Raw genomic sequence first — 24,401 nt, forward strand, 5'->3', positions numbered from 1 at the left:
ACATAAATTCAAACAGTAAAATCAAACAGTAAAATCAGACAGTAAAATCAGACAGTAAAATCAGACAGTAAAATCAGACAGTAAAATCAGACAGTAACTCAACCTAGCAAGCTTTGAGTGGCTACTCACGGTGTTACACCCGCTCCCATGGGTGCAGACAAGGCTCAGGTTTAAGCTTTATATGCACATGAAGACGAGCCTACCAGTATCGTAATGTGGAAAGTCCGCAAGCCTCATTTGACTTCCTAAACAGACAAAGCCTTTCGAATGGCTTAAAGAAGACAATGTATGAATGTGACGTACCGTCTGAATTCTGCAAACCAAGCTGCGGTAAACATGTTGGCTTTGCCCATTCTTTCCATCGCGGAACTGGCCACCAAGTCACTCAGATCTTGCGTCTTGTGATACATCCCTCCAGGCTCATACCAGGGAGGCATCCATGCTAAGTGGTTCCATTTGATCAAAACCACTTCCTCTACATCTATAGGCTCATTGTTCTTGTCTCTAGTGAGCCGTACAGCGAAGTCTGCGGGTGTGCAAGACATAGTCGTGAGCACAGGTGCTGCTTCTTGTGAACTTGCGATTTCTAAAAGCTTATCTTCTAGAATTGTAAAAAATCCGGGTTCCGAGTGTTCGTTGCTATTATGCGCATGGTCGAAAAGACGTTTTACTAGTTGTTCGTACTTGAACGGACCGCGAGAGAGGTCCGTATAGAACAATGGTGGCGCTTCCATGTATCTTCGGCCATTAATACGGCCATAATGATTGGGATTTTCAGGAGGGACGCTGCGCAACTTCCGAAGTTGCTCTCCTAACAGCTCGCCAATCTTCGTTCCCAATCGCTCTCGGAGCTGACTTCCTGAACGCTCCTCTGCTGCTGAGATTTCATCTAACGTCAAGTAACCGCACTTAAATCCATCTAAGTATTCCATAACCATGTAGTAGTTCATTACTCGATGTGATGATTCATCTTCAAACGGGTCATAAGTATCTCCCGTGTTTGCGCGTGAGTACATAGGATCTACCCTTTCCTTCTTGAATGCTGCATAGAGCTTTGGGGTCCTAACTGTGGAATTCCTCTCAAGATAGAGGAGATTCTCGGCTTCCTAATCAAATTTTAGGAAAGGCTTCCTAGCGACTTAAGGTGACTATTACCTGGAATATTCTTTCATAAGGCTCGACTGTAATCAAGTATGGCCCCATGCGCCAGGACCTTTCGCGTATGCCAAAATCCGGCCTGTTGAGCAGGGGATCCTTCGAATCAAGGTACGCATCGATCTGTTCTGCCGTGGGGATGAACGGTTCAAAATCACAATTTGCGTAATATGGAAAAAGCGTCGTGTCGTAATCCATAATTACTGCAACTCGAAAGCAGCCTATAATGTATGCTGCTTAGGTAGGGCTATAAAATTGTATTTCAATGGCAGAAGGAAGTCCGGGGTGGGAAGTCACTACTTATATTTCATTTTGGTGATCAAGTACCACGAACTCGCTCCACGATGCGGGATGCACCGCTCATCAGACACCACAAAAGATGTTAGTTCATAGGCTTTTGGACCGGTTGTTCAAGAGGCTATAAATATAGAGAATTGATAACGAATGAGACGGGATGGCGATGGTCACTGCCACCAAGAACAACTAATTTTAGTCCTCTCAATGATGATCACGAAGTGAATTGCACAGTTGTGCTGATCGCTGCCGCGCTTATCGAGGTACAAAGCATCCTTTGATGCAGGCGCGTAGCCGAATTAAAGATGATCATGGCCCGCAAGTACAATAACAAATGCCTTACTCCTCTGGTCTTCTAGTCTCTGACGATTACCATCCTGGGCATGATGTGCGGGGGTCATAATGCGAGAGGTGTAGCTTTACTATTGTTCCTTTCAAGTTAATCTAGCTAGATCGTTGTCCTTCGGTCTCGTATCATATACAGCGATCCATAAAATCTGTGCTTGTGATACATATTGCATTCATTCTACGTAAGGGCTTTATTTCACAGTTACAAGTACTTCCGGCTACTTTGGGAAGAATCGGTGTGGCTGATTGACGTGATTACATTCAACATCGAAGTATATCGTCCACAGTGCGTGTGGAAATGTCAATGAGATTGAAGCACGAGTGTGTGTAGAGAAGTGATCGTTCACGTGATCTTCGAACGCCATTATTGGCCGCTTTGTGCAAATAGGTCCCTCTATCTAGGTAATCAAGCCTTTTGACATGCAATAACAGACTACCGTGCCCATGTGACGCAACGTTTCTTGCACACTTCATCGTCGATCCTCACAGGTCGATAAAGGAATCCCTGTCTTTGTACGAGCATGCAGCTACGTTCGCTTGCTAAATATAATTCTCAATAATTCCAGGTAAACCAATGATCCTGTCTTTCACATCGAAATCAAGCAATCCTTTGACAAAATCCTCACGTCAATCTTTCCGCCCATACTTTGCCAGTGCTGTGGCTTTGGGAAAGGCCTCACAGGGCCCAAAATCTCCGTGCTCCCCTTCGCCTATCCTTTCTTTTCCAACTTCCTGGATCTCATTTCGCTTATGCCACTTCTGGACTATTGCTGTCTTGTCTCTCAGCCTCATCTGTTTCCCCTTCTGTCAAGCTCCGATCTCTATCTATTAGTCCTACCGATGGTCTGTCCCAACGGGTAATGCGTTGGAATCTACAGCATTGCCAGTGTCTACTGAACTTACCTGGTCCACTGAATCGTTCTTCCCCATTGCTCTGATCGTTGCCTTCATTTATTTATTCATGCTTTCCCGTACCATTGCTGCCTTCCAATTGACTATCAAATCTTCTCTCTCTGTCAATTGCTCCCGGAGGTTACCACCTCCCTCTGCTCCAAACCTCCCTCTACGGATACCTGACGGTTTGGTAACTCCCCATCCTCCCCTGCACCCCCGCGGAAAAACAAGGATCCTTTCACGCGGGGAGTTAGATCAGGATTGGTGTGTAGCCGTGGGCAAACGAAACGGCAGGGATATTTAGTGACAGGTAGTCCGATATATGTATGTGTGCGCATGTGTCTCTGATGTACCGGGATGCCAGCTTGTGTGATGCAGAGCACAGCCAGGGCTAGATTGGGACGTTTACCTATCAAGAGGCTTCTTTTTCTGTTGCTCTTTTTCGAATTTTACAATTGCTTCCATTTCTACTGGAGGGAGGAAAGATGCGGTGAGAGAACAAGAGCCATCGGGCCCTTGCCTGCCTGCCTGTCTGACTTTTTCCCACTGAAGGAGCGCGAGTGACTAGTGGAGGCGAAAAGAGAGGCTGCAGAAAAGGGAAAGGCGAGAAGTCGGTCCTGTGCTTCTTCGCTCGTGCGTTTATGTGTGTGTGCCCGTGGTGTATATGTGATTGTCCAGATCCTTTCCTCCTGTCTCGGCACTTGTCTTCCTTTTCGTGTCAAAGTGGATGGATGAGGTAAGGGGCGAAGGATACGTAGAGAGAGATAGAGAGGGATGTTGATTGGTAAGGATGATATGCACCAACAGCCAGACAGTAGGGCTACTTTGATATAGATAACGATGAACACAACTATATGCAAGACATTGTGACTAGTAGAACCTCTATATTTCCGACAGAAGCCGTGCTGCTCCTTATACGACTTAGTTTCAGGCAGCATTGATATTAGAAGATGTAAAATCTTCTCTCGGAACCTACCTCTTCCAACCTACATCAATAGCTCTACGAGGAGCTCTTGGAAACCATACGATCGGCTCTTCGCATTTCTTCGCATTTTCTTTTACATTTCTTTGCATTTTCTTTTGCATTTGTTGAAATCATTGGAAATGCTGAAATTGAGGTACGCATACTTTCGACACAGGCCAGCGGTCTTTCTTGAATTTGAATTACCAGAACGAAAATACTACCGGGCGATCATCGAAGAGGGTGGGACACTTACACTCCATGAGGACATAAAACCGGACCGCATCGAACATACGATTTTGGAATGCATCTTCGTAAACAAGTTTGAATCATTATGGAGACGTTGCCAGAACTTGTACGAGCAATGCGACCGCCACTGGATTGAGAATATAATCATATATCTCTACAGTGAACAGTCAACCTCAGACCAGATTGTTCCACCCGGAACACTTAAGAGACCTTCGGGTAAGATGCATAAGAGCCGCGAGGAACGGGTGCACGATGATGTGAGAGAATGCCCAACATGCAGCCCGAAGGTCGACCGGAAAAAGGGCGAAAAGCGCAACGACCCCAATGAAGTCAAGCCAGTACCTGCTCCAGATCTACCAGATTGGAGACCATGGACTCTGAAGACGATCTCAACGATCGTTTTGCTAGTTGTCGTTCTCTTATATCTGGCCCTTTACGGCGCCCTTTGCGCCATGACATACGCGAACGGGTACATCACGACGACGAACGGGTATTACGCGTGGGCATTTCGCTATGTCCCGGCTTTCCTTGCCTTCAGCGTGACTGAAATGATGTCCTGCATTGCGGCTGACTTTCTATCGATCCTTCCGTACGTGGCATTGACTACGGCCCCCGGCAGCCGCCTGCGTAACATGTTCGATGCTCGCCTGACCGAGCCTACTCTGTGGTCGAGCATAAAAGCGCTTCTGACGAGGCCTTTCGCGACGCTTGCCATTTACTCTATGCTGGTGCTGGTCCCCGTCCAGATGGCCGCGTTCGATGACTCGACCATGGTTGAAGTGAAATCGGCTTCAACTTTCCGTAACCTTGGTCTGGATGCCATACCCAAGATCTCTTTAAGCAGTCTCTTTCCACGAATGGCGATGGAGGCTATCTTCCAAGGAGAAAATACGGGCGGGCTCAAATGGGTGTCCAAGATGCTGAAAGAAAAAGATAAGGACAAGATCTCTTGGACGGATCCGTCCTGGGCCGCCATAATGCCGTTCACTCGACCTGGAGACACCAATTCATTGAACGCAGCTACCGGCCAAAACGAAGCTACCTATACGGTCGATACATCTGCTTTGTATTCCTACTTGAACTGCTCTCAGATTGACATCATCACCGTAAGTGCCTCGGAGGTGGAGCACACAAGCGCGATTCGAACCGCATCGGACGTTACCCTCACCCTGGAGGATCGCGACGGCTGCATCCTGCGGCGGGAATGGTCCGACATGTCGGGAGCCTTGCCCCCTCAGCCGGATAACCCAATACTCCACAGTGGAGTCTTTGCGCTTTGGCTTCCGGCGACGGACGAAAGATCGTCGTTTGACACATCCCGCGGGGTATATTGCCCTATCCATAAACAATACATCGTCTCCGGGCCGCTCGTGGACAGAACTGCGAAGGATGTTCAGATCGATCAGACCACACCGGGATGGGGGGCACTGAGTTGCGTCCCGATATATTACTCGCTGCAGGACCAGGTCACTTATGATTCTCGGCCCTATGAGCAATCTGAGCAATCTGAGCAATCAGCGAACATATATCCAGGAAACGGTACTCGACTAAGAGTGCCTGAAGACCAGGCCCTCATTGACGCTGTCCGAGTACCCATTGAGAACAACCTTCTCGAAACGGGATTCATGTACAGCATGTCATCACCACTCTGGTCCATGTCCTTCTGGGGGCAACCCCTCCCACATACGAAATTTGATCCGTTCCTGCTCGATATAGTCAATTTTACGTGTAAGAATTTCCGTCAGCCCTTGGGAACGGCGCCAATGTCCTGGACCAATGATCAAGCTTGCAAGACGTTCTTGATTGCTGGAGACTTGTGGGGCTTTCTCAGCGCTGCAACGATTGCCATGCTCACTCCTTTTGCAGACTCTAACGTCTGGAGAGACGTTGGTGGAACTGTCAAGAAGGCTGTCCCAGCTTGGCGATTGTCATTCCTCGATCTCATCTGGATTATCGTCTCCTACATAGGATTATTCATCATGATCTATTTGAATTTGTGGCGTACGATGGGGATCAAGTTGACTTTTTCTGACCTATTCAAACCGTCCTGGAAGTCAGGACTGTGTTGCTCTCCAACATCGATCGCCGGGGTTGCGTATCATTTTCAGAGACAGAATGTCCGTTCGCTTTTCGAAGGGACGGATGCTTTGGAACGCGAAAAGGCCAAAAAGTCCATTAGGAAAACAATTGCGTTGGCGGTCCTTACGCTGCGTAACTCACGCCCTGATGACGATGAGGGCAAGGGACATACTAGGGCTCTCATTCAGCTCGAAAAACAGAAACACCAACGAACACTGACTTCGCGAGACGACCGCTCCCATCCCGGTCTTGATCCGCTCGCGAGTGTGGATAAAGATAGCCCCCTGCTAAAAGAACTTCGCTACGGCAATGCAGATATTATGAAAGGGTTTTTTTTGGTTGTCTTTGTCCTCGCCCTGATACTATTGGTCTTAGTCATTAAGTATCACAACGTGATCCTCTCCGGCCACATGCCATTTCAACTGTGGCCGCAATGGCCCGAGAGCAGCGACGTGTGGTACCGTGCCGCGCTGTCGGGAATCGGTAAATTTCTGCACAGAATGATTTTCAATATGATTACTGCCTGCAGTCTGAGTTTGACGGTACTATGGTGGGCCTGGATTGACCAGTACTATCGACGGACACAACCGTACCTTTCCCTAGCGACAGGAGATACTGGACAGGAAACAGTCCTGCTCGACTACATGCACAATTATCATGTAATAGCGACCCTCCAGGCCCTTCGAAACCGGCATTTCAGGCTCTCGTATGTTACTTTCGTCAACACCCTCATCCGAGTGGCGGCTGTTGGTGCTGGTGGAATTCTCATCTCAACCTATCAACCCTCGAGATTCTCCAGACCGATGAACTACCTACAGACATTCAGGGAGGATATCTTCTTGGGCAACCATACCAAAGCCTTTGGGATGACAGCTCGTAACCATGCCCTGGCTCGCAGTCTCTCCGGATACCCCAGAACATCCGGGTGGTTGTCTGGGAACACGCTCTTCCCAGCAGTTGCCTTGAATTCCAGCGATCTGTCTGAACAACTAGGATTGTCATCCGAGTTGAGTTGTGTGTCCATTTCCACCCACTCTACAAGACTCGACACTGGCTCCGGCTGGGAGGCGATCATTCAAGAGGGTGTCTGCTCAGGCGCATCCTGGATCGGCGCTTGCGCCTTACCAGGCACAGAAAATACCACGGACAATTCTGGGCAAGGCCTCGAGCGATGCATGACCTGGAGGTATCTGGACGAAACCAGCTGTCCTGGTCTCGCGAAAAAGGATACGGGCCGCTGGTGGCTATATGGGCAGAATGGGACACCCCAAACGGCATCCACTGTTGGTGATCAGAGCATCGCGGAAGAGTCAACTGCGGTGTCTCTTATTTGCACACCGAGATTCTACCTCGATTATGCGAAGTTGACTTTCAGCGGCGACGGGACGAGGAAAGGTGGCGAGACCACGATTCGAGAACTCCAGAATCGTACAGCCTTAAAGTATGATCACTGGAAGAGCGATTCGGGGCAGCGCTTTTCCGATTATGCTTCCAGTGTCATGAATGACACCATGGCTGGCGATGTTCGAGTAGTCACAGGAGGGACGTACCTCGACTTCATGAGCATACTGACATATCTGAGCATCGACAAATCCAGCGATAGCCTGTTCAACGAGAGCATTTTGGCCCGAGGGGCAAACATCTCCTTTGGATCTGTCTTCGCGATAATGGCGGGGTTGGGTCAAGGAGGAAGCGATGGTAGGTCGACATTTCTCTTGCAGTCGACCGCAGACCTGGGCATTCCGCCACCGACGACACTTGCAAAGCCATGGCAGTTTATTGCAACAGTGCAAAAGACTCCATTGGCCTTCGGGATCGGCGTGATTATTCTAGTAGGCGTTTCTGTTATCTTCGTCTGGCCCACGGACAAGCGACGGACCCCTCTGAATGTCGCGTATCCAGCCAACGTTATGAGTATGATTTACGACTCTTCCATCATAGAGCGAGTCAGTTACGGTCCTGACGCGAGTGGAAAGTTTCCAAAGCTGAGCAACTTGCGGTTCAGACTGGGGCTCTTTAAAGGGACATCTGTTGCTGGGAGGACGAGGATTGGCATCGATGTTGAAAAAAAAATCGAGCCAATTGAGATGACTCCAGATGGGAGGTCTGGCGGCCTTCCATTCTATACTGGGGAGAATACTGAGGAGGTGCCATGGCATGATAGATGGTATAGGGCATGATCAAGCAACCGGAACGCGACCGATGAGAAGGCAATACTCGGTGATGGCGGGGGTCAGCAACAGGACAAAAGGTATCTGACACTCCTGAGTCCTCTTTCATTCCGGGTCATCTTGTGAATGATGTTGGTCTTTGTGGATAATAGCGGAGTAATCAAGGGAAAGAAAAGAGAAGGGTGAGAAAGGCAGACAAGGCAGAATACACTATCACACTATCACACTACCCACGGTGCCACTCTAGTCCGAGTAAGCTTGCAGTTCCTTGGTGCGCCTCTCGTATGCTATTAACCATTATTCGATTAATATTATAGAGCATAGTACTTGGTAGATCTATTCACTACCAAAAGCCTAGTTACCTGGGTGCTGAGATGCGCCGCCACTATCTGCCTTACTAACGAAGTAATACAGCTCCCCTCCTTCCTTCAGCCACTTCACTTCTTCAAGCAACATCTTCTGCGTACCACCACCACAACAACGACGGCGGTTGTTGCAACAGAAACGTGCCTGCATCCCCTCAACGTTTTCGTCATCGTGGCTTTATTTAATATACGGAGTAGTGTTGGCGCTGTACTCGGTGCCTATCCTCACGCCGCTTATAGTTACAAACTCCTGGGGCGCTCCTTCCCCTTTCGGTTCCGCCCCCCAGTCTTGTATTTTGTTTGAAGAGCCGCCCAGGTATAGGTCACAAGGCAGGAAGGAGCAGGTAACTAGTTGGCAACTGGTAGTTGGCAGGAGCAGCTGGCAGGCACAGGCACAGGCACAGGCAGGCACAAGGAGCAGACCTACGCCTCCCACTACCAGTAGTTACTCGGTAAGTACCCACCACGGTCCCTACCATAATGACTATACCCCATAGGTGAACGTGAACACGCCTACCTCCTTCCATACATCCAACATTCCCCCGGCGCCAAAAAACACAAGACAACCATTACGGTACACTGTAACCACCATCAGATCAGCTACCTACCTAACATAATAACTATTACTCCCGTACATTATTTCTTCCAACCCTCACTCTTCTCTTCCTTTCACTTCTGACACTCTCGCCTCCCCCCCTCCATATCCATATCCTCACCCTCATATATACTTAACTCATCCATCCCACCCCGCTGCTCTTTCAGCAACCGCATCCCATTCCATCCCACCCCCCTCCCTCACTCTCTTTGTTTCAGCTGTGCTCTCATATCCGCACCCCGCCAGTGCTGCTCCGCCATCCATCGTTACCTTCGCCCTCACCCCACACACGCCCGCCCGCCAGCTGCGCAACCTTCGTTTTAAATCCCTCTCCACCATGGCCGACAATAGGAAAGTCTTCAAGGTCTTTTCCCAGGAGTTCATCGTCGACGACCGCTACAATGTCACAAAGGAACTGGTACGTTCACTGCCTTGCTCGCCGCACCCCGCCAACCACCAACCCGCAACCCACCCCTACGTCACCCTCCACGGCATCAATGGCGTTACATACCCCTCTGCACGCAAGCGCCCTCATATCCAAGGAAATGTACTGACAAGGCTATCGAAATAGGGTCAAGGAGCCTACGGAATCGTTTGGTAGGCCACCGTCGCCCCTCTCAGCCCTACTCCTACTGATCCCCGCCTCTTCCAACAGTGCCGCAACCAACACACAGACCGGCGAAGGCGTCGCCATAAAAAAGGTCACCAATGTTTTTAGCAAGAAGATTTTGGCAAAGCGTGCCCTGCGCGAGATCAAGCTTTTGCAACATTTCAGAGGTATGCCTGAGCTGGCCCTCATTGCGGAGAATTCGCTGACATGTGTTGATTGCAGGTCACCGAAACGTACGGCTGCCCTGCCCCGCTCCTTCGAAAACCACACGTTAACAGATCGTGTACAGATCACTTGCCTCTACGATATGGATATCCCCCGCCCCGAGAACTTCAACGAGTGCTATCTTTACGAGGGTACGATACAACACGTCTTGCATCGGTGATCTCTTGGACCCAGCTGATCACCCCTAGAACTCATGGAATGCGACTTGGCAGCCATTATCCGATCCGGCCAGCCCCTCACTGATGCGCATTTCCAGTCGTTCATTTACCAGATCCTTTGCGGTCTAAAGTACATCCACTCCGCCAATGTGCTCCACCGAGACTTGAAGCCCGGTAACTTGCTGGTCAACGCCGACTGCGAGCTCAAGATTTGCGATTTCGGTCTTGCCAGAGGCTTCTCCATGGACCCCGAAGAGAATGCTGGATACATGACCGAGTATGTCGCAACCAGATGGTACCGTGCGCCAGAGATCATGTTGAGCTTCCAGAGCTACACCAAGGCCAGTATGTTCACCCCGCCTCCTCTACCTAAAGGTTTCCTTCTGAGATGGGGCATGTTGACTGACCACCCGTAGTCGATGTCTGGTCGGTGGGTTGCATTCTTGCCGAACTGCTCGGAGGCAAGCCCTTCTTCAAGGGGCGGGATTACGTGGATCAGCTCAACCAGATCTTGCACTACTTGGGAACCCCCAATGAGGAGACGCTTTCTCGCATTGGCTCGCCTCGTGCGCAGGACTACGTTCGCAATCTCCCATACATGCAGAAGATTCCCTTCTCCTCTCTCTTCCGCCAGGCGAACCCAGACGCCCTCGATCTCCTCGACCTTATGCTCGCCTTCGACCCCTCAAGCCGCATTTCGGTGGAAGATGCCCTCGAGCATCGCTACCTCCACATTTGGCACGACGCCTCGGACGAGCCATCCTGCCCCACCACTTTTGACTTCCAGTTCGAAGTCGTCGAGGACATTGCTGAGATGAAGAAGATGATCCTTGCCGAGGTGAACCGCTTCCGCCAGCATGTCCGCCAGCAGCCTGGCCAGTCGGCAGCAGGCCAGCAACAGCCCGGTCAAGCCGTCCCCATTCCCAACAACTACGACCGCACCGGCTACGAGGACCCACGACCCCATGAGGCAGTCATGCAGCAGGGAGGCTGGCAAGGAAGTGATCTCGAGCGCGACCTGCAAGGCCTCGATGCTCGCACCATGAGATAGAATCGATTCGGCGGATATTGGTTCACGCACGGAGAGATGACATCAACCATGCGCGCGTTGTCCAGCGGCCAGGCCACTTGGCGTTCTCCGTCATGGCCCAGGAAGGTGGCCACCAACGTTTGTGGAAATCGTATTTTTATGACGCGAAAGAGGTTATACTAGCCTATACCCCGTGGCCGATGTTTTGGATGGAGGGTGGGAGATACCATTCCTCCGGATGTTTATGACAACATGTGGGAAGGACTTCATATTTTTTTCCACTTATTTTCTGTGTGCAAAAGGGCAAGAAAGGCGTCTGGGACGTTTCGTACGTACGTTTTGATGGGTGACGATGACCATGTCTGGTTCGGCCGTTCATTCTAGGGTCATCGTCGACGTGTTGTATAAGCAAGCTCTCTTGGTAGATTGAAATCCTCTCTTTTTCTTGGGTACCTTCTCCCGAATAGTGAGATCATGCACTCTCTCGACTATCACCTCGCGGCGTACCATAGCAGCAGCTTTCAGAGAAATCGTTCCTTCCCCGGCGGAATACAGCGATCATACTTTACAGATGCACATACCTCCTCATACACGCAACGCACGCGAATTGCCCCCCTCCCCCCCATTCGCAACTCTCCATACGCCTCACCGGACTTACGAGATACTAACTAGCGGGGGCACCTATACCCAGTAAACACACAACAAAACGGCGATGCCTCTATTTCGCCACGGGGATCGGTACGACGAGCTGAGACGCACCGTGCGCTTCTTCACTCTTGACGACCACACGACCACACTCACTCACTCACTCACTCACTCACTCACTCACTCACTCACTCACTCACTCACTTGATCAATGAAAAATGAAAAAATACCCCCTCGATTGCTACCCTACGATCAACGATTGTTTTCCCAGGACTGAAACCGAGATGTGAAATCATCGTTCGATATCCAGCGGCGTTTCGAATTGGAGGTGAGGGAGGAGGGGGGTGTCAATGTTTATTTTTCAATATCGAGACGAGCAAGCAGGAAGGAAGGAACAGAGGGAAGGGAAGGGAAGGGAAGGGAAAGTGCCTAACCTTCACCCCCAACTCCCACTTTGTACACATACACACATACACACACACGCGCACAGCATTATTGGCAACGGGGGAAATATTAGGACAGGTTAGGTTAGGTAGTTATTGCATTGAGTTGGATTGCTCTCTCTCTATCTCGGTGGGTGTGGGTGTGGGTGTGCGTGTTGTTGTTGTTGCAGGTCGCCGCCGTGCAGAAAAACATACTTTGATGTAATGTTGATGTAAAGTTACCCTAATGCCACACCTCACTGAATCATTGTTGTAAGGGCGTTGGTTGCCTCCCAGTAGCAGCTCAAAACGCCATCCTTTAACCATCCAATCCGTACCGATTTCCGAAACCGGTGCCGTCCATCCGTGTATTCATACAATTGCGCCCCGGATATCCACCCATGTCCCTATGGCATAAAATCGGGCGTCTTTTAAGAACGTATTTCCTGAAAGAAAGAAAGAAAGATGGGAAGAAAGGAACAAAGAAAAATCATCTCGTTAATACCCTGCGTACCTTGGCCTGGCGGCGTTGCCACGTGATCGTCCGCCGCTGCCAGGTCCGATGTCGATGGATTGTAGTTCGAGGCTCAGGGCGCTCATGTCTTCGTTCTGCATGCCTCCGTCCAGGGGTATCTTTGCGGGGATGGGGGGCGCCGCGATCGAGTGCCTGTTGCCTCCGCCGTAGTTGGGGCTGCTGCCGTAGCCGCGTGGGTTCTCCCGCTCGCGCAGGACGTGGGAGCTCGGCATGGGGATGTTGGAGGGCGACGAGTCCATCGGGCCGTAGTTGGATACGGGTCGGGGACTGCGTTTTTGCAGTCTGTTTCGTCCGCCTGAGCCGGGTGGGGTCGAGCTGTGGTCGGAGAGGACGAGCGCGTTTGAGTGTGTCGGGGTATGATTATTGCTGTTGCTGTTGCTGTAGGAGTGCCCTCGGTAGGTCGTCAGCGCATTGCTAATGGCAGGCGTTTCGCTCGCGGCAGCATCATTGACAGCATTCCTGATTCGTTCCCTTTCAACACGGTCTCTTCGATAGTCGCGCTCTCGCATCATTGCTCCCTCAATATCTCGCGCCCCGTTCAGCGTCGGTCGGTCCCTTGATGGCCTTTCCTTTTGCGGCCCCTTAGGCTCGGGTTCTGGTGCCCAACTGTCGAGAGGCAAATGATCCGATGCATCAATCACACGTCCACTGAAGGTCACTACTTGGCCCTTCTCATTGATATCGATGTTGCTGCCTCGCCGATTCACTCCGCCGCTCGAATTAGGCGCGGGACTCGTCTTGGCAGCGGCTGGGTTGAGTATGTCGAAGCTGTCTGGGTTGAATGGTACGCCCGAGAGTCTTCGCTCTCCAGAATCAGTCGTGGTTGGTGGTGGACGTGGCGAGACAGATTTACGCGTTGGCATACTACGCGCGGGAGCTCTAGAAGTTCGACTATCCGCATAGCCACGGGTATCGCCAGGGCTCACAGCCCTTGGCTTGATAAGCGGAGGAGGGTCGTGTACTGGCGAAGTATGGCGTGGTTCCTGTGGTGGGGGGTGGGGATAGTACTCCAGCGCATCGGTGGACGCCATTGAGTGATGATGCTCTAAACCTTGAGGACGTGATGGAGTCTCGTACTGCGGAGGTGTGCGATAGTCTGGCTCTGAGTATTGTCGTAGCCTTGGTGGAGTCTCGTACGCCGGCAACTGTTGCTGCTGGTAAGCTCTCGACTCGCTGTTACCCGTCCATACGAGAGCTTGACTATCGTCACGAGTAGAGTCATAGCCGGGGACCAAGCTAGAAGGGAGTGCAGAGGTTTCTTGACGGAGAGGAGACGGAACCATTGCATCGCGCGAGACCGGACGACTCACGGGTTGAGCTACGGGTCTTGGATGCGTGTAGCGACGGTCTGAGTGCGGGACGAGGGCATACTCATTCGCTTCATATGGCTGGGCAGGAGAATCATATGATTCGTATGATTGCTGTGATTCATATGATTGCTGCGGTGCTTCTTCACGGTACCGGTTGATGTTGAGTGGTGCAGGGGCATCGTTGTGGTAAGCGGGTGGGGAAGCCGGCTGCGGCACTGTAGCTGCATTACTCCTGTGCACTGGGGGTGGCGGAGGAACTTCGTCTTCGTCCTGGACAGTGGGCTGCATCATGTTGAGGGATCGACCGTGTCCAGAATAGGGATCATACGTGTTGTGATGGTCGTCGTAATCATTAGATGGCTGCTGAAGATCGTAAGATGAACTAAGATCATGACTTCGACTTGTCCTGAGGGGCTGCACTTGGAAAGATGGATCCTGACGCGTGGTCTGCATTTGCATCGAATCTTCAATGTAGCGTTGTTCGTGAAGAGGGGATCGCTCGCTATAGGAATTCGAGAATTGGCCCGCTGGAGGAGAAGGTTCAGGTTCATAAGTATTTTCGTAGGTAGGTTCGTACACTGGCTCGTAGGCATGCTGTGTAGGCACGATGGGGGCCGAGTGGGAATGTGGTAATTCCACTTGACTTCGGGAGAAGCCACGAGAGGAGCGCAGGTCGTGATGCGACGAAGGCCGGTTCTCGAATGACTGAGGGTTATGAGGCGCTGGCTCAATTGGTTGGACTTCGTATGGCTTCGGTGCAGTATACGACATATCGAACCCTTCCTGTGAATATTGTGGCGTATTTGAACTAGACGCAGGCTGCTGGGCCGTAGGTGTAATTCGATGCTGAGGGGTGTTGTGACTCGACATCGGTGCACCACCTGCCAAGGGCGATGCATCTGGAACTGGCCGCCGCTGAGGCTGACTGTCATGATGATGGCTTCGCCGTTGATGTGTGGGTGTGTGCTCAGCCTGTCGAGGTTGCATAGGGCGAGGTCCGCTCTGTTGACTTGAAAGACCGCGGTGCTCTGGCGTGTTGACTGGAGACGGCGATGCAGCGGTCGGGTCCGAGGGTAAAGGTCTTCGTTTGACGGGCGTGTGTTCCCTGTCTCGAGGTCCACCGACTGCAGGACTCGGTCCGTCTGGACGTGTGCTCTCTCTCCTTCTCTCGACTACGGGCTTCTCCGCTTTAGGACGGGTGTCGTAGAAGGTGAGTTCGATGCGGATCTCGCCTGCATATTTGCCCTTGCAATTAAGACCATGCCAGGAGTCACTCTGACCGCCGCCCTGTGTCAAAACCCCATCAAGACTGACCCATGTCTCGCCAATCAACTCGGTCTTCTTATCGTCATTGAATACGGACACCTTGAGCTGGTGGTAGTCCGGGGAATCGTGTACGGTGAATCGCATTTCTTGGTCCCTGGTTCAAGTCAGCCGTGTTGTCCATGGTTCGTGAAAATAGGCATACTCACCACCTGGGTGTTTGCCCTCCTCTTTTATCTGTAGTGGTCTTCTTGGCCTCCTTGCCTAGTCGTGCAGCACAGTAGGGATCCTGTTTCCCCATTGTCCTTCGGTTAGGCAAGTTCTTCGCCCGGTCGATGATAGCGACCAATGTTCCTATTGTGGGTCCATCGACAGTCATATCAGAGAATATGCCTGCCGTATGGTTGCCTCCAAACATGGCTTTCGACGCCATGATTCCTCTCCTTCAAACTAACGTTAGATGTTTCGTGGTGATGTTCTCAGGGGAAGGCGTCGAGCGATGTGCAATGCATGTACTCTCGTCGGAATCCGGAGGGAGAATGTAATAAATGGTGAAAATGGCTTATGAATATCGTGATGGGCTCGTTCGACCGTGGGCTCGTTCGACGACGTTCGCATACGATTCACCTAGGTAGGTATGAGCACTGTTGAGGCCGCGCAAGCCGTGCTGAGTAGTGAATAGTGGGGTTGGCTGGTTTATGCGCAGCAGTGCGAGTCGAAGGTTGCGGCAAGGACGGTGGGCATTGAGACCAAATAGATTGCGCAGATATGGGCCGGTGGAATAAAAGGAGTGACGTTAGAATGTGAAGTGAAAGACTCGAAAAGGGTCGAGAGAAGAATGCGGCTCAGGAGTGATAGTTGTAGCGCATCTTGGTGGTTGTTTGTTGATGTATCGGTTAACTATTGGTGGTAGGTTGCGAGGAGGTTGGAGGCTGGAGGCGCCACTTCCCCCCCCAGCCACGCGGTGACCTCAGAATCCAACCAATCAACGCGTCGAGTTCCACGCCCCCCAGATGTAAATACATGCGAATACATGCAAACTACCCACATCGCCGACGATCCTGTTCCTTGCATCCCGCAACACACAGGTTTCTAATTCAGAGATCCACAAGGCTGTCTCCTGCGAACATCCTGTCAACTACTCCCCGTATTGCTTACGCGGTTTCACATGGCCTGATTCAATTGCATTCCCTCTCTCTTCTCCAATTTGAGGAGGTTGGGGCTCACCTGGCTGCATCCCATCATGTTGCTTTTCCCGATATATCCCATCAAGCAAGCTTCCACCGCTCAATGGTATCCAAATAGAGACCGTATGCCTATCCACAATCGTGCGGCCCCCCTATTGTGTACATCTCCCGCCATCCCAATGTACGTACAGAGTATAGTGAGCCGTCATCGCCGTGACTACCATCGGCAGCGGCCCACTTCTAACTAACGGCCAACAATAATGCGCTCGATCGACTCTGTCCTTTATCACGAATGCTCTTTGTTCATCGCGGGGATGTTCTGATTCTCGTTGCAACGGTACCCTTTGCTGTACTGTCTACATCCGGGTAGTGTGGTCTGATTGCGAGCTCTAATTACCGTGACAAGCAGATTCTGGTGGCTGGCTGTTTCCTCGATCTACTCGATCTGTTCTATACCCCGGCTGTGGCCAGTGCTTTGTCTTTCAGCCCGTATAACCTCGCGTAGTTATAGAGACATGGTTGCTACCTCTTCTTTAGGGAAATCCCGAGTCAGGCTACCTATCTACGTCCGTATCACGTTCATTGTCAACTAGGACTCATACCTCGGTGCAACACTTATTGGCGTTGACATTCCTTGCTATTTGTCTCATACGCTACGGCTTACTGTTGCGATACCAACAGGCACCCGGAGAGACCAAGGTATCATTTGCTCTGAACTCAGGCGATATCTGGGAAGCAACTCCAGCCACCTGCATTATTCACTACGCCCGGCAATAGAATACTATACTCCATACACTCCGTAGTCCGTACCATCAATAGACACAATATTGTTATAGATCTAGTATCTAGTGGTACTCCGTACTGCCGCTTACAACCTTCAGGAAGGAAGTCACATTGTTAGTGATCTAGGAAAGTGTAACTCTGCAAGCTCTTAGCTTTCTCGCCCAGGCAAAAATTTCCAATGACAGACATGGTCACCCCAGCTTGTACTTGCCTTCTAGTCGACCACACCCAAACATGAAAAGCAACATCTAAATTTTCGAATTGACATGACTTTTAAGGGCTAGTTTTAGCTTTCATCGGTTTGCATTCATTCGCAAATGTGCAGTGTTGTCCTGGTCGAATGTGATAAAAACAGTATACCCAAAGGGGTTAGCGTTGTCTCGACCCTGCCAGTCGTAACCCGTGACTTCGCGCCATCGCGTATCTTCTATTCTAACGACTCCCCGCTTCGAAATATGTGCGAATTGTATGATACCCGGGTCTACCTAACGCTTCTCATACCATCATTTTCCTAGAATCACCCCAGAGATCGCCAATTCAAATGAAAACCCCAAAATGCCACCGTACAAGCCCTCACCGCACCGCTTCTTAGCGCCATCGACAGCGCCACCTCAGAAGTCGCGTCCGAAGCCGCAATCGAGCCTCCGCCACAGCATCACCGCCTCGACACCATCCCATGCCTTGGAGCTCAGCGCAATCGAGACACCCCTTCGAACAAAACCGACCAGAACCCTACTATCTACAGTCACACCGGCAAAGCGCTTCGTAATTACACCGTCGCGAAGCAGAATAGACAGCCGGATCGGAAAGAGCAAGCAGAAGCACGATGCAGTCCACGACGAAGACGATGATGGCGATACACCACATTTCGAGCATACGCCGCGATTCACTCAACCGAGGAGGAAATTGCAGCGTATAGAAAGCATAGAGGAGACATCCCAGGAAAGCCCCTCCGCGTCACTTGAGAACAGTGACTGCAATGCTAGCGACGACGTCGACATCGCGCAAACGATCGAGCAATCGCAGACATTCGCTCCAGAAGAGGAAGTGAATAAAGCCGAGGAGGAAGACGAGAACGACGAAGACATCGAAATGCTCTTCTCGGTCCGAAGAACAAAGCGGCCCAGATTGTCGCAAGAACCGCCCACATCTCCAATCCAGGATCGTTCGCATGCTCAACGACTACCACAGACTCCCGCCCCGACGACGTCTCTCGCCCCAGGGACCTCTTCGCATAGATTCATCGTCCCAGCTCCCAAACTTTCACTTCCAGCAGCACCCGTTGCTGAGGCAGGGATGACCGCGGTCGCCAACCCAATGGCCACTCGTCCCACGTTTCTAATCCCTCGTCTCCCGCCTTCGCCTCGAAAGTTAGCAACACCGCTTCCCGAGACATTTTCCCCGTCGAGGAAGGGTCAGAAGTACATTCCCAACGGCCTGGCCTCGACAATGCAATCGTGGATCATCGAGACGGCGAGCACGGGCTACCAGGCACAAGCCAAAGATACCATGCCTTGGAGCCGCGACAAGGACGACGGCGTGAAATTCAAACTCCGCATCACGGAAACCGGCGGCGTCAGTGGGAATAATGGGGAGGTAGAGTGCTATAATGGCGGCTGGACTATGGTCAAAGGAGAGACTGATGTAGGGCTCTATAATGCGAGTAGGCTTCTGGATAACGTAGCTGAGGATGGTTCAACCTATGTGTTGCTCGCGGGGAAAGGGGGCTCGAGGGGCGCCGGTGGCATTCGTGTTCGGGTTGGGTCTGTTGTTGGCTTACGACCGCCTTTTTGGGATATCGACATGGGCGTAGATGGACGAAAATGTGTAATAGGAGTGGATTGGTTGTTGCTCTAAGTGCACGGTTTCACGATGAAATGATAGGATGACGACAACTAGAGTCAAATGTGCTATGATATATGAGGTTTGTTTTAATTGTGTTCGTGCCCGGCCTGAATCAACGGTAACAACTGATGTTTACATCACTCAATCTGAAGGATTAGTGTGGTCATGATCTTGAGTACATCTGGTAGCGCAGGCGGCGCCGTTACATCATCTACTACATTAAGGCCTTGTTCGATTCTTTTCCATTCCTTCATTCATGCACTTTCCCCTTGACATTCCTGCTGTGGTTGTTGGATGATGGCAATGGTTTCTGTTTTGGTGAGATTCTCGTAGTTTCCCTGTCGCTCTTAATCGCTACATCGTTGTCCGGCACATTGAACTCATAAGAGGCTGAAAGATGAGGCGAGTCAAGATGTGGTTTCTCCGACCGAGATTGTTGTTCTTGGAGAGATCCAAGCCCCAGCATGGAAGGCCAACCGTAGCTTTCATATAACCCATCGACAATGCGATCCGCTAGCTCGTCAGAGGTCTTGCAGGATTTTATTACACCAGATTCTTTGACTCCCGAGCGCTCGAGCAGTGTTTTCATAGCATTGGTGATAAAGACTTCACTGTGCAAGTCGGTGTCGCAAAGGCAGTAGAGATGCAGACCCCACTGCGTGGGACAACACTTGGTGACCGCGGTATCGTCTCGCAAGCGGAGTCTTTTAGGTGGGTTTTCGGGCCCTTTGTGGAATTAAAAAAGAGTCTGGTCGAATCCCTCGCAAGAACTCACCATCATTGTCAATCACTGACCCTACACGCAGTCGACCCTGAGCAAGAAGGGCTTGGTACAGATCAGTGACCAGAGCTCGGCGAAGTCGCATGATCTGATCGAAGTCCAGTTCCATGGCCGCAAAGACAGGCCATGAATATTTGCCTTTGACGGCCAGCGAGCTCAACGTTTCTAGGATGCTCATTTTGGCTGCATTTGCAGAGTCGTAGATCCTTACGATTCCTTCGGATTGTTCCAGCGAAATTGCCACAGCTGCATCGATCAAATAGTGAAACCATTCGGCTGTCTGATGTCAGTGACAAAAGGACATTGGACTGAAGCTTGCCTACCTGGTTTAGCAAGCTGTGTGCTCTTTGGCGCTGGGGCTGCATCCATGGTGGTTCATTGGGAGTAACTTGGCAAAAGACAGGCAAAATTAGAGTCGAGAAATCGTTCTTATGAAGTGAGAAGGTTTAGGAACGTACTGTGGTTGATGACGCGTGCTTTCCCATTCTTGTTCTGTTGATGCGTTGCGGCAAGAACTATTTGAGTACCTTTCTAGGTAGGCACGTGTATCTCACGTATAGGACCTCATGAACGCGACTCCCGTCTTGAAAATCCAGAAGCTGCGGATCGTTGTTCCCATCGGACTGGTTGAGCTCATGTTGGGACCCGAGGAAAGTTCGACGGCTCTTCACTGTTCCAGGTTGGTCTTGTTCCTGGGGAAATAGTGGTAGACCCAACGAATATGGCACCTTCAATAGGACACATACGACATCTCAATAACGCTTAGGCGACGACACTTCACTCTTCACATACACACACATTCACTATCATTAGAATATTCGTAGCTCGTGAGAGCACTTCGCAACATACTCTGGTCCACTATCCATATACAATACATTATTCTTCCGGCCCTCACGTACACATACAAGTAATTGGAGATCGCACGAGTGATCAAAGATTACACTGACTATCGGCCACCAGGGCATCGCCCTGGAGTTCTTTGGCAATGTCTGACTTTACAATGGAGCCTCTTCAATCTAGCGATAGAACCGTATCAAAACTATCCCAGGAGACACAACCGTCGTCACCTCGAAGTTCCGAGGGATCAAATCCAGCCAGACGTAGACGAGACGACTTTGCGAATTCACTCCACATCCGAGCATCGATACTCGGTCTATTCTGCTACTGCTACAACTACCAAGATGACGACAGGAAAATATGGGAGAAGCTATGGGACAAGAATGCGCTCATGGTCTACAGCTGCGAACTAGCAGCGCGAGAAATCGACCCTTCCGATAGACCTGGAAGAGACATCATCTTGTTGAATAAACCGAATGTTCCCATGATCGTGTTAACGACAGTCAAGGCTGCATCAAATATGACATTCGAGAATTGGTGCTTTCGGGACCGGCCGATGTCGAGGTCTCAGAATCTCTTCGTAATGGTGCCAACCAGTCCGGAGACTGCGAAGCTAGCCGCGCTCAGGGAACAGCAATTTGCATGGGTCAAGAGTCTATCAAAAAATAGACGCGCTATTATCTCTGCATCTTTGGGAAAGGGGCGAGATGTCGAGGAGATGAACGATACGGAAGGGGACAAGACGCTGTGGGAGCGCTTAACAGCACGTAAGCAATCGGGCACACGATCACCATCGACCAAATCCACAGAGCCACGGAAATTTCTGTGTTTTCGGTGGTGATATCTTGCTCACGAGATGCACTAGGATATGCAAAGTATTAACGCATTGTTACCTCGCGCGAGTTTTTTAGAGGAGTCGTGGGCTAGGTGCGCTTCGTTTTTGAATTAGGAAAGGTCACGAGAATGATGTGCTGATACGGGAGCAAATTAAATCAAAATAGCACCTTATCTAACTTGCTTGTGTGCACGCAGCGACGACAGTCGTTGAATTGTCGAATTGTTTCGCGCCTGCGGTGTTGACAGCAATTGGTGGCATTCGCTCAATATCTGTTTCAAGATCAAGTAAGGCTACCATTAATCAGATTATTGCCTCACTACAATATGCCATTCCCTAGATTTACATCCATCCGGCCTTGATCGAACCCGCAATATCGGACTCCGTCAACGTGTTGTACGACCCTCTCAGAACCTAGTGTTCGTACGGAGTACCTAGAAGGGTCAGATATTACGGAAGCATTGCGAAGTCCCTCCAGGGAAGAATGTGCTGTCATCACGAACTTGGGATGCAAAGTATGACAACTCCGTTCCAGAAGTGGTTGCTAAAGGTGAGCTGTCGAGTGCACGACTTCGACAATGAGAGGGCCCGATGAGGACCGCCGGCCTGCTAGCTCAAGGGGAAATGGATCCTGCAAAAGCAAGTCGCAGCGGGAGGGGCGAGTTGAACAGCCTATAATGATGGCATCGAGACCCCAGCGAGCAAACGTGCCAAACAACCAGCGACAAGAATCGAGTCGGAAGCGAGGCATGAGGGGGTAAATTGAGCCACGAGGGCCGGGGTCCAGAGTGTATGAGGATTGAACACGTTGGGGCACCACATTCGCCCTTGCAGCCCTGCCTTGCTTTTGCTTATCTGTATGACCTGAACCTCGATAGCCGCCGTAAAACCAGGAAGACTGACAAGTCGCTCGACAACAGGAAACACGGTAGCGTGCGGGGAGAAGTGGTGGCAGTTCCACTCAACATCGACCACATCTCGTCACTTGGTCCCTCAAGTGTTGATGGTGAGGGGTCATCCAATACGGGAACGCATACTCCGTACACTGGAGGTCATCTCATCAACCTCTAGCCCGTGGGCCAGTTCGTGGCACGTTGCGCAACGTTGCACAGGGGACGAGCCGGACGCGGCGAGATTGTTCCTTGGAGCTTCCAGCGGCTCGCGGGGAACTGTTCCTTCGATCCTTTTTCACAATCTTTTCCCTGTTGGGCGATTGAGAGAGCACAAACTCCCATACTAACCGAAGACTTGGCGACGACCACGTCACTCCACCACTCCCCACCCAATCCACCTCGTCCACTTTCTGACTACTGGCAACAGCCTCATCAACCAAATGTCTACCCAAGATCCAATCCTCATCTGGCTATGCACGCCCCTGTATTCACCCATTCCAATTCAATTCAGGCTACCCAAATGTTTGCTGCTGCTGCTACTGGGACCCGCGCACGAGAGCAGTGCTGAGTGAGGTGCTGGGGGATGCCCGAACGAGGGCCGTCGTCAATCATTCATGTACAGCGTTCCCCACGCATCTCCCTTTCGCGATCCCCAAGACCGTCGTTTGGGCCGTTGCGATGTGCTGTCACACGCCCAATCAGACCACGCATTTTGAATGCTCCCCACTCGTCCCAATGGCCATACAACAACATATGTCATGCAGCACGGTAACGCAGTTCGAAAATGGCTGCATGGTCACCGCGGCTGGAGAAAGCCCACCGTGCACCTCATATTTCATTCAGACGTGGCTCCAATAATGCCCTCTCGCCAAAGTATCCCATCCAGTCGCTGTTCGCGGAACGGTACGGGTTGTTGCCAACCAGGGGTTCCGTGCGATTTCGACACTCTTCGTCATGAGGCGACATGGCGAACACAAACCCAAAATTTCCACATTCTTGCCTTGTTCCTCTGATCGGTCTTCTCGTCGATCCTGTGACTACCAGCCTTACAATTGCTCTCTTTCGCCAGTCTCACGAAGCCGTCTCGGCCTGTCTTGCCGCGATTGTTGAAAGTCCAATTATACTCAACCTTGAAACCTGTCTCTGATTTGTCTCTCCGCATTCCTGTCTCCTCACCCCACGTGTATGCCCCATCGCCGCCGTGTCTTTTGTCTCGATATATACAGCTATGGATCGAAAAGGGTCTCGCATATAGCGAAGTAGTACAACTCAACCCATCTTTGGGCAACCAGAGGACTGCTTCGCCAGTCACTTGCAAACAATGCGCCAGTTCACAAATGTCTCGATATCTCCATGGGCAAATCCATACAGTCCCGGCCAACTATATCAAACTCCCGGAGGAGCGGCGAAGCCCACATATAGACGGATAGTAGCACCTCCAGCACCAACATTCTTTCATCCAGGTATAGTACAAGTGATCAGTGAAAGCGACGACGAAGATGAAGAGGGTTCGGGTATGTCTTATATGGCTGTCCAGATTGCTACTTCATTGACATGATTGTAGATTCGTCCGGTGTCCCAATTGTAGAAGCACCAGAGCCTTCACCACCTCCACCACCTGCTCCAGAATCACCTGCTGTAGAACCAGTCGCATCGGAACCACCTCCAGCAGAAGAGGCTGCTCCCCCACCACCTCCTCCCCCTCCGGCTCCTGAACCCGAGACATCTAATGAACCCGAACCTGAGCCCGCTGCGCCTACGGAAGAGGCACCGCCAGCAGATCCGCCCGCCGCACAGGATGAGGTCGTAGTGCCAGAAACAAAGGAAGAGCCCCCTACTTCCGATCCACCAGCAGTCACAGACACACCGCCAGCAGAGGATAAGGCCGCAGAAGCTGCAACAAATCCCGCAGAACCGACCAGTGAAGACAA

General features: G+C 51.1%; 7 protein-coding genes across 7 annotated transcripts; 4 read left to right on the plus strand and 3 right to left on the minus strand.

Moving 5' to 3' along the window:
* Positions 1-199: 199 nt before the first annotated feature.
* BU24DRAFT_406752 (uncharacterized protein) lies at positions 200-1,353 on the minus strand (the record flags this gene model as incomplete). Its single annotated transcript, XM_033525778.1, has 3 exons — positions 200-245; positions 304-1,106; positions 1,156-1,353. 3 exons carry the CDS (start codon positions 1,351-1,353, stop codon positions 200-202), a joined length of 1,047 nt encoding a protein of 348 aa, XP_033388499.1.
* A 2,442-nt stretch (positions 1,354-3,795) lies between these two features.
* BU24DRAFT_459769 (uncharacterized protein) lies at positions 3,796-8,160 on the plus strand (the record flags this gene model as incomplete). The annotated part of the gene is made up of 1 exon (XM_033531754.1): positions 3,796-8,160. The coding sequence occupies one exon, from the start codon at positions 3,796-3,798 to the stop codon at positions 8,158-8,160; it is 4,365 nt and encodes a 1,454-aa protein (XP_033388500.1).
* Positions 8,161-9,283: 1,123 nt separating this feature from the next.
* On the plus strand, positions 9,284-11,481 carry BU24DRAFT_419740 (SLT2-like MAP kinase protein). The gene is made up of 7 exons (XM_033527291.1): positions 9,284-9,529; positions 9,683-9,708; positions 9,767-9,888; positions 9,944-9,954; positions 10,011-10,077; positions 10,135-10,449; positions 10,521-11,481. The coding sequence occupies exons 1-7, from the start codon at positions 9,449-9,451 to the stop codon at positions 11,153-11,155; spliced, it is 1,257 nt and encodes a 418-aa protein (XP_033388501.1). The 5' UTR covers positions 9,284-9,448; the 3' UTR covers positions 11,156-11,481.
* Positions 11,482-12,321: 840 nt separating this feature from the next.
* BU24DRAFT_489980 (uncharacterized protein) lies at positions 12,322-16,203 on the minus strand. The gene is made up of 2 exons (XM_033533674.1): positions 15,519-16,203; positions 12,322-15,466 (listed from the first exon to the last, which is right to left on the minus strand). The coding sequence occupies exons 1-2, from the start codon at positions 15,740-15,742 to the stop codon at positions 12,700-12,702; spliced, it is 2,991 nt and encodes a 996-aa protein (XP_033388502.1). The 5' UTR covers positions 15,743-16,203; the 3' UTR covers positions 12,322-12,699.
* A 1,545-nt stretch (positions 16,204-17,748) lies between these two features.
* Positions 17,749-19,241, plus strand: BU24DRAFT_419743 (uncharacterized protein). The gene has a single exon (XM_033527292.1). It carries the CDS (start codon positions 17,835-17,837, stop codon positions 19,134-19,136), a length of 1,302 nt encoding a protein of 433 aa, XP_033388503.1. The 5' UTR covers positions 17,749-17,834; the 3' UTR covers positions 19,137-19,241.
* A 52-nt stretch (positions 19,242-19,293) lies between these two features.
* BU24DRAFT_477317 (uncharacterized protein) lies at positions 19,294-20,274 on the minus strand (the record flags this gene model as incomplete). Its single annotated transcript, XM_033532975.1, has 3 exons — positions 19,294-19,850; positions 19,900-20,181; positions 20,229-20,274. 3 exons carry the CDS (start codon positions 20,272-20,274, stop codon positions 19,375-19,377), a joined length of 804 nt encoding a protein of 267 aa, XP_033388504.1. The 3' UTR covers positions 19,294-19,374.
* A 424-nt stretch (positions 20,275-20,698) lies between these two features.
* BU24DRAFT_134777 (uncharacterized protein) lies at positions 20,699-21,665 on the plus strand. The gene has a single exon (XM_033521056.1). The coding sequence runs from the start codon at positions 20,891-20,893 to the stop codon at positions 21,581-21,583; it is 693 nt and encodes a 230-aa protein (XP_033388505.1). The 5' UTR covers positions 20,699-20,890; the 3' UTR covers positions 21,584-21,665.
* Positions 21,666-24,401: the final 2,736 nt, after the last annotated feature.

The sequence above is a fragment of the Aaosphaeria arxii genome (assembly GCF_010015735.1).
Source record: "Aaosphaeria arxii CBS 175.79 unplaced genomic scaffold BU24scaffold_2, whole genome shotgun sequence".
Lineage (NCBI taxonomy): Eukaryota > Fungi > Ascomycota > Dothideomycetes > Pleosporales > Aaosphaeria > Aaosphaeria arxii.

Bases quoted from the DNA above. Each gene is read 5' to 3' on its own strand.
- BU24DRAFT_419740 (XM_033527291.1), top strand. From the start codon at position 9,449: ATGGCCGACAATAGGAAAGTCTTCAAGGTCTTTTCCCAGGAGTTCATC. The intron at 9,530-9,682 runs GTACGTTCACTG...CTATCGAAATAG, and splicing joins ACAATGTCACAAAGGAACTG to GGTCAAGGAGCCTACGGAAT. The intron at 9,709-9,766 runs GTAGGCCACCGT...CTCTTCCAACAG, and splicing joins GGAGCCTACGGAATCGTTTG to TGCCGCAACCAACACACAGA.
- BU24DRAFT_489980 (XM_033533674.1), bottom strand. From the start codon at position 15,742: ATGGCGTCGAAAGCCATGTTTGGAGGCAACCATACGGCAGGCATATTC. The intron at 15,467-15,518 runs GTGAGTATGCCT...GACTTGAACCAG, and splicing joins GGAGGGCAAACACCCAGGTG to GGACCAAGAAATGCGATTCA.
- BU24DRAFT_419743 (XM_033527292.1), top strand. From the start codon at position 17,835: ATGCCACCGTACAAGCCCTCACCGCACCGCTTCTTAGCGCCATCGACA.
- BU24DRAFT_134777 (XM_033521056.1), top strand. From the start codon at position 20,891: ATGTCTGACTTTACAATGGAGCCTCTTCAATCTAGCGATAGAACCGTA.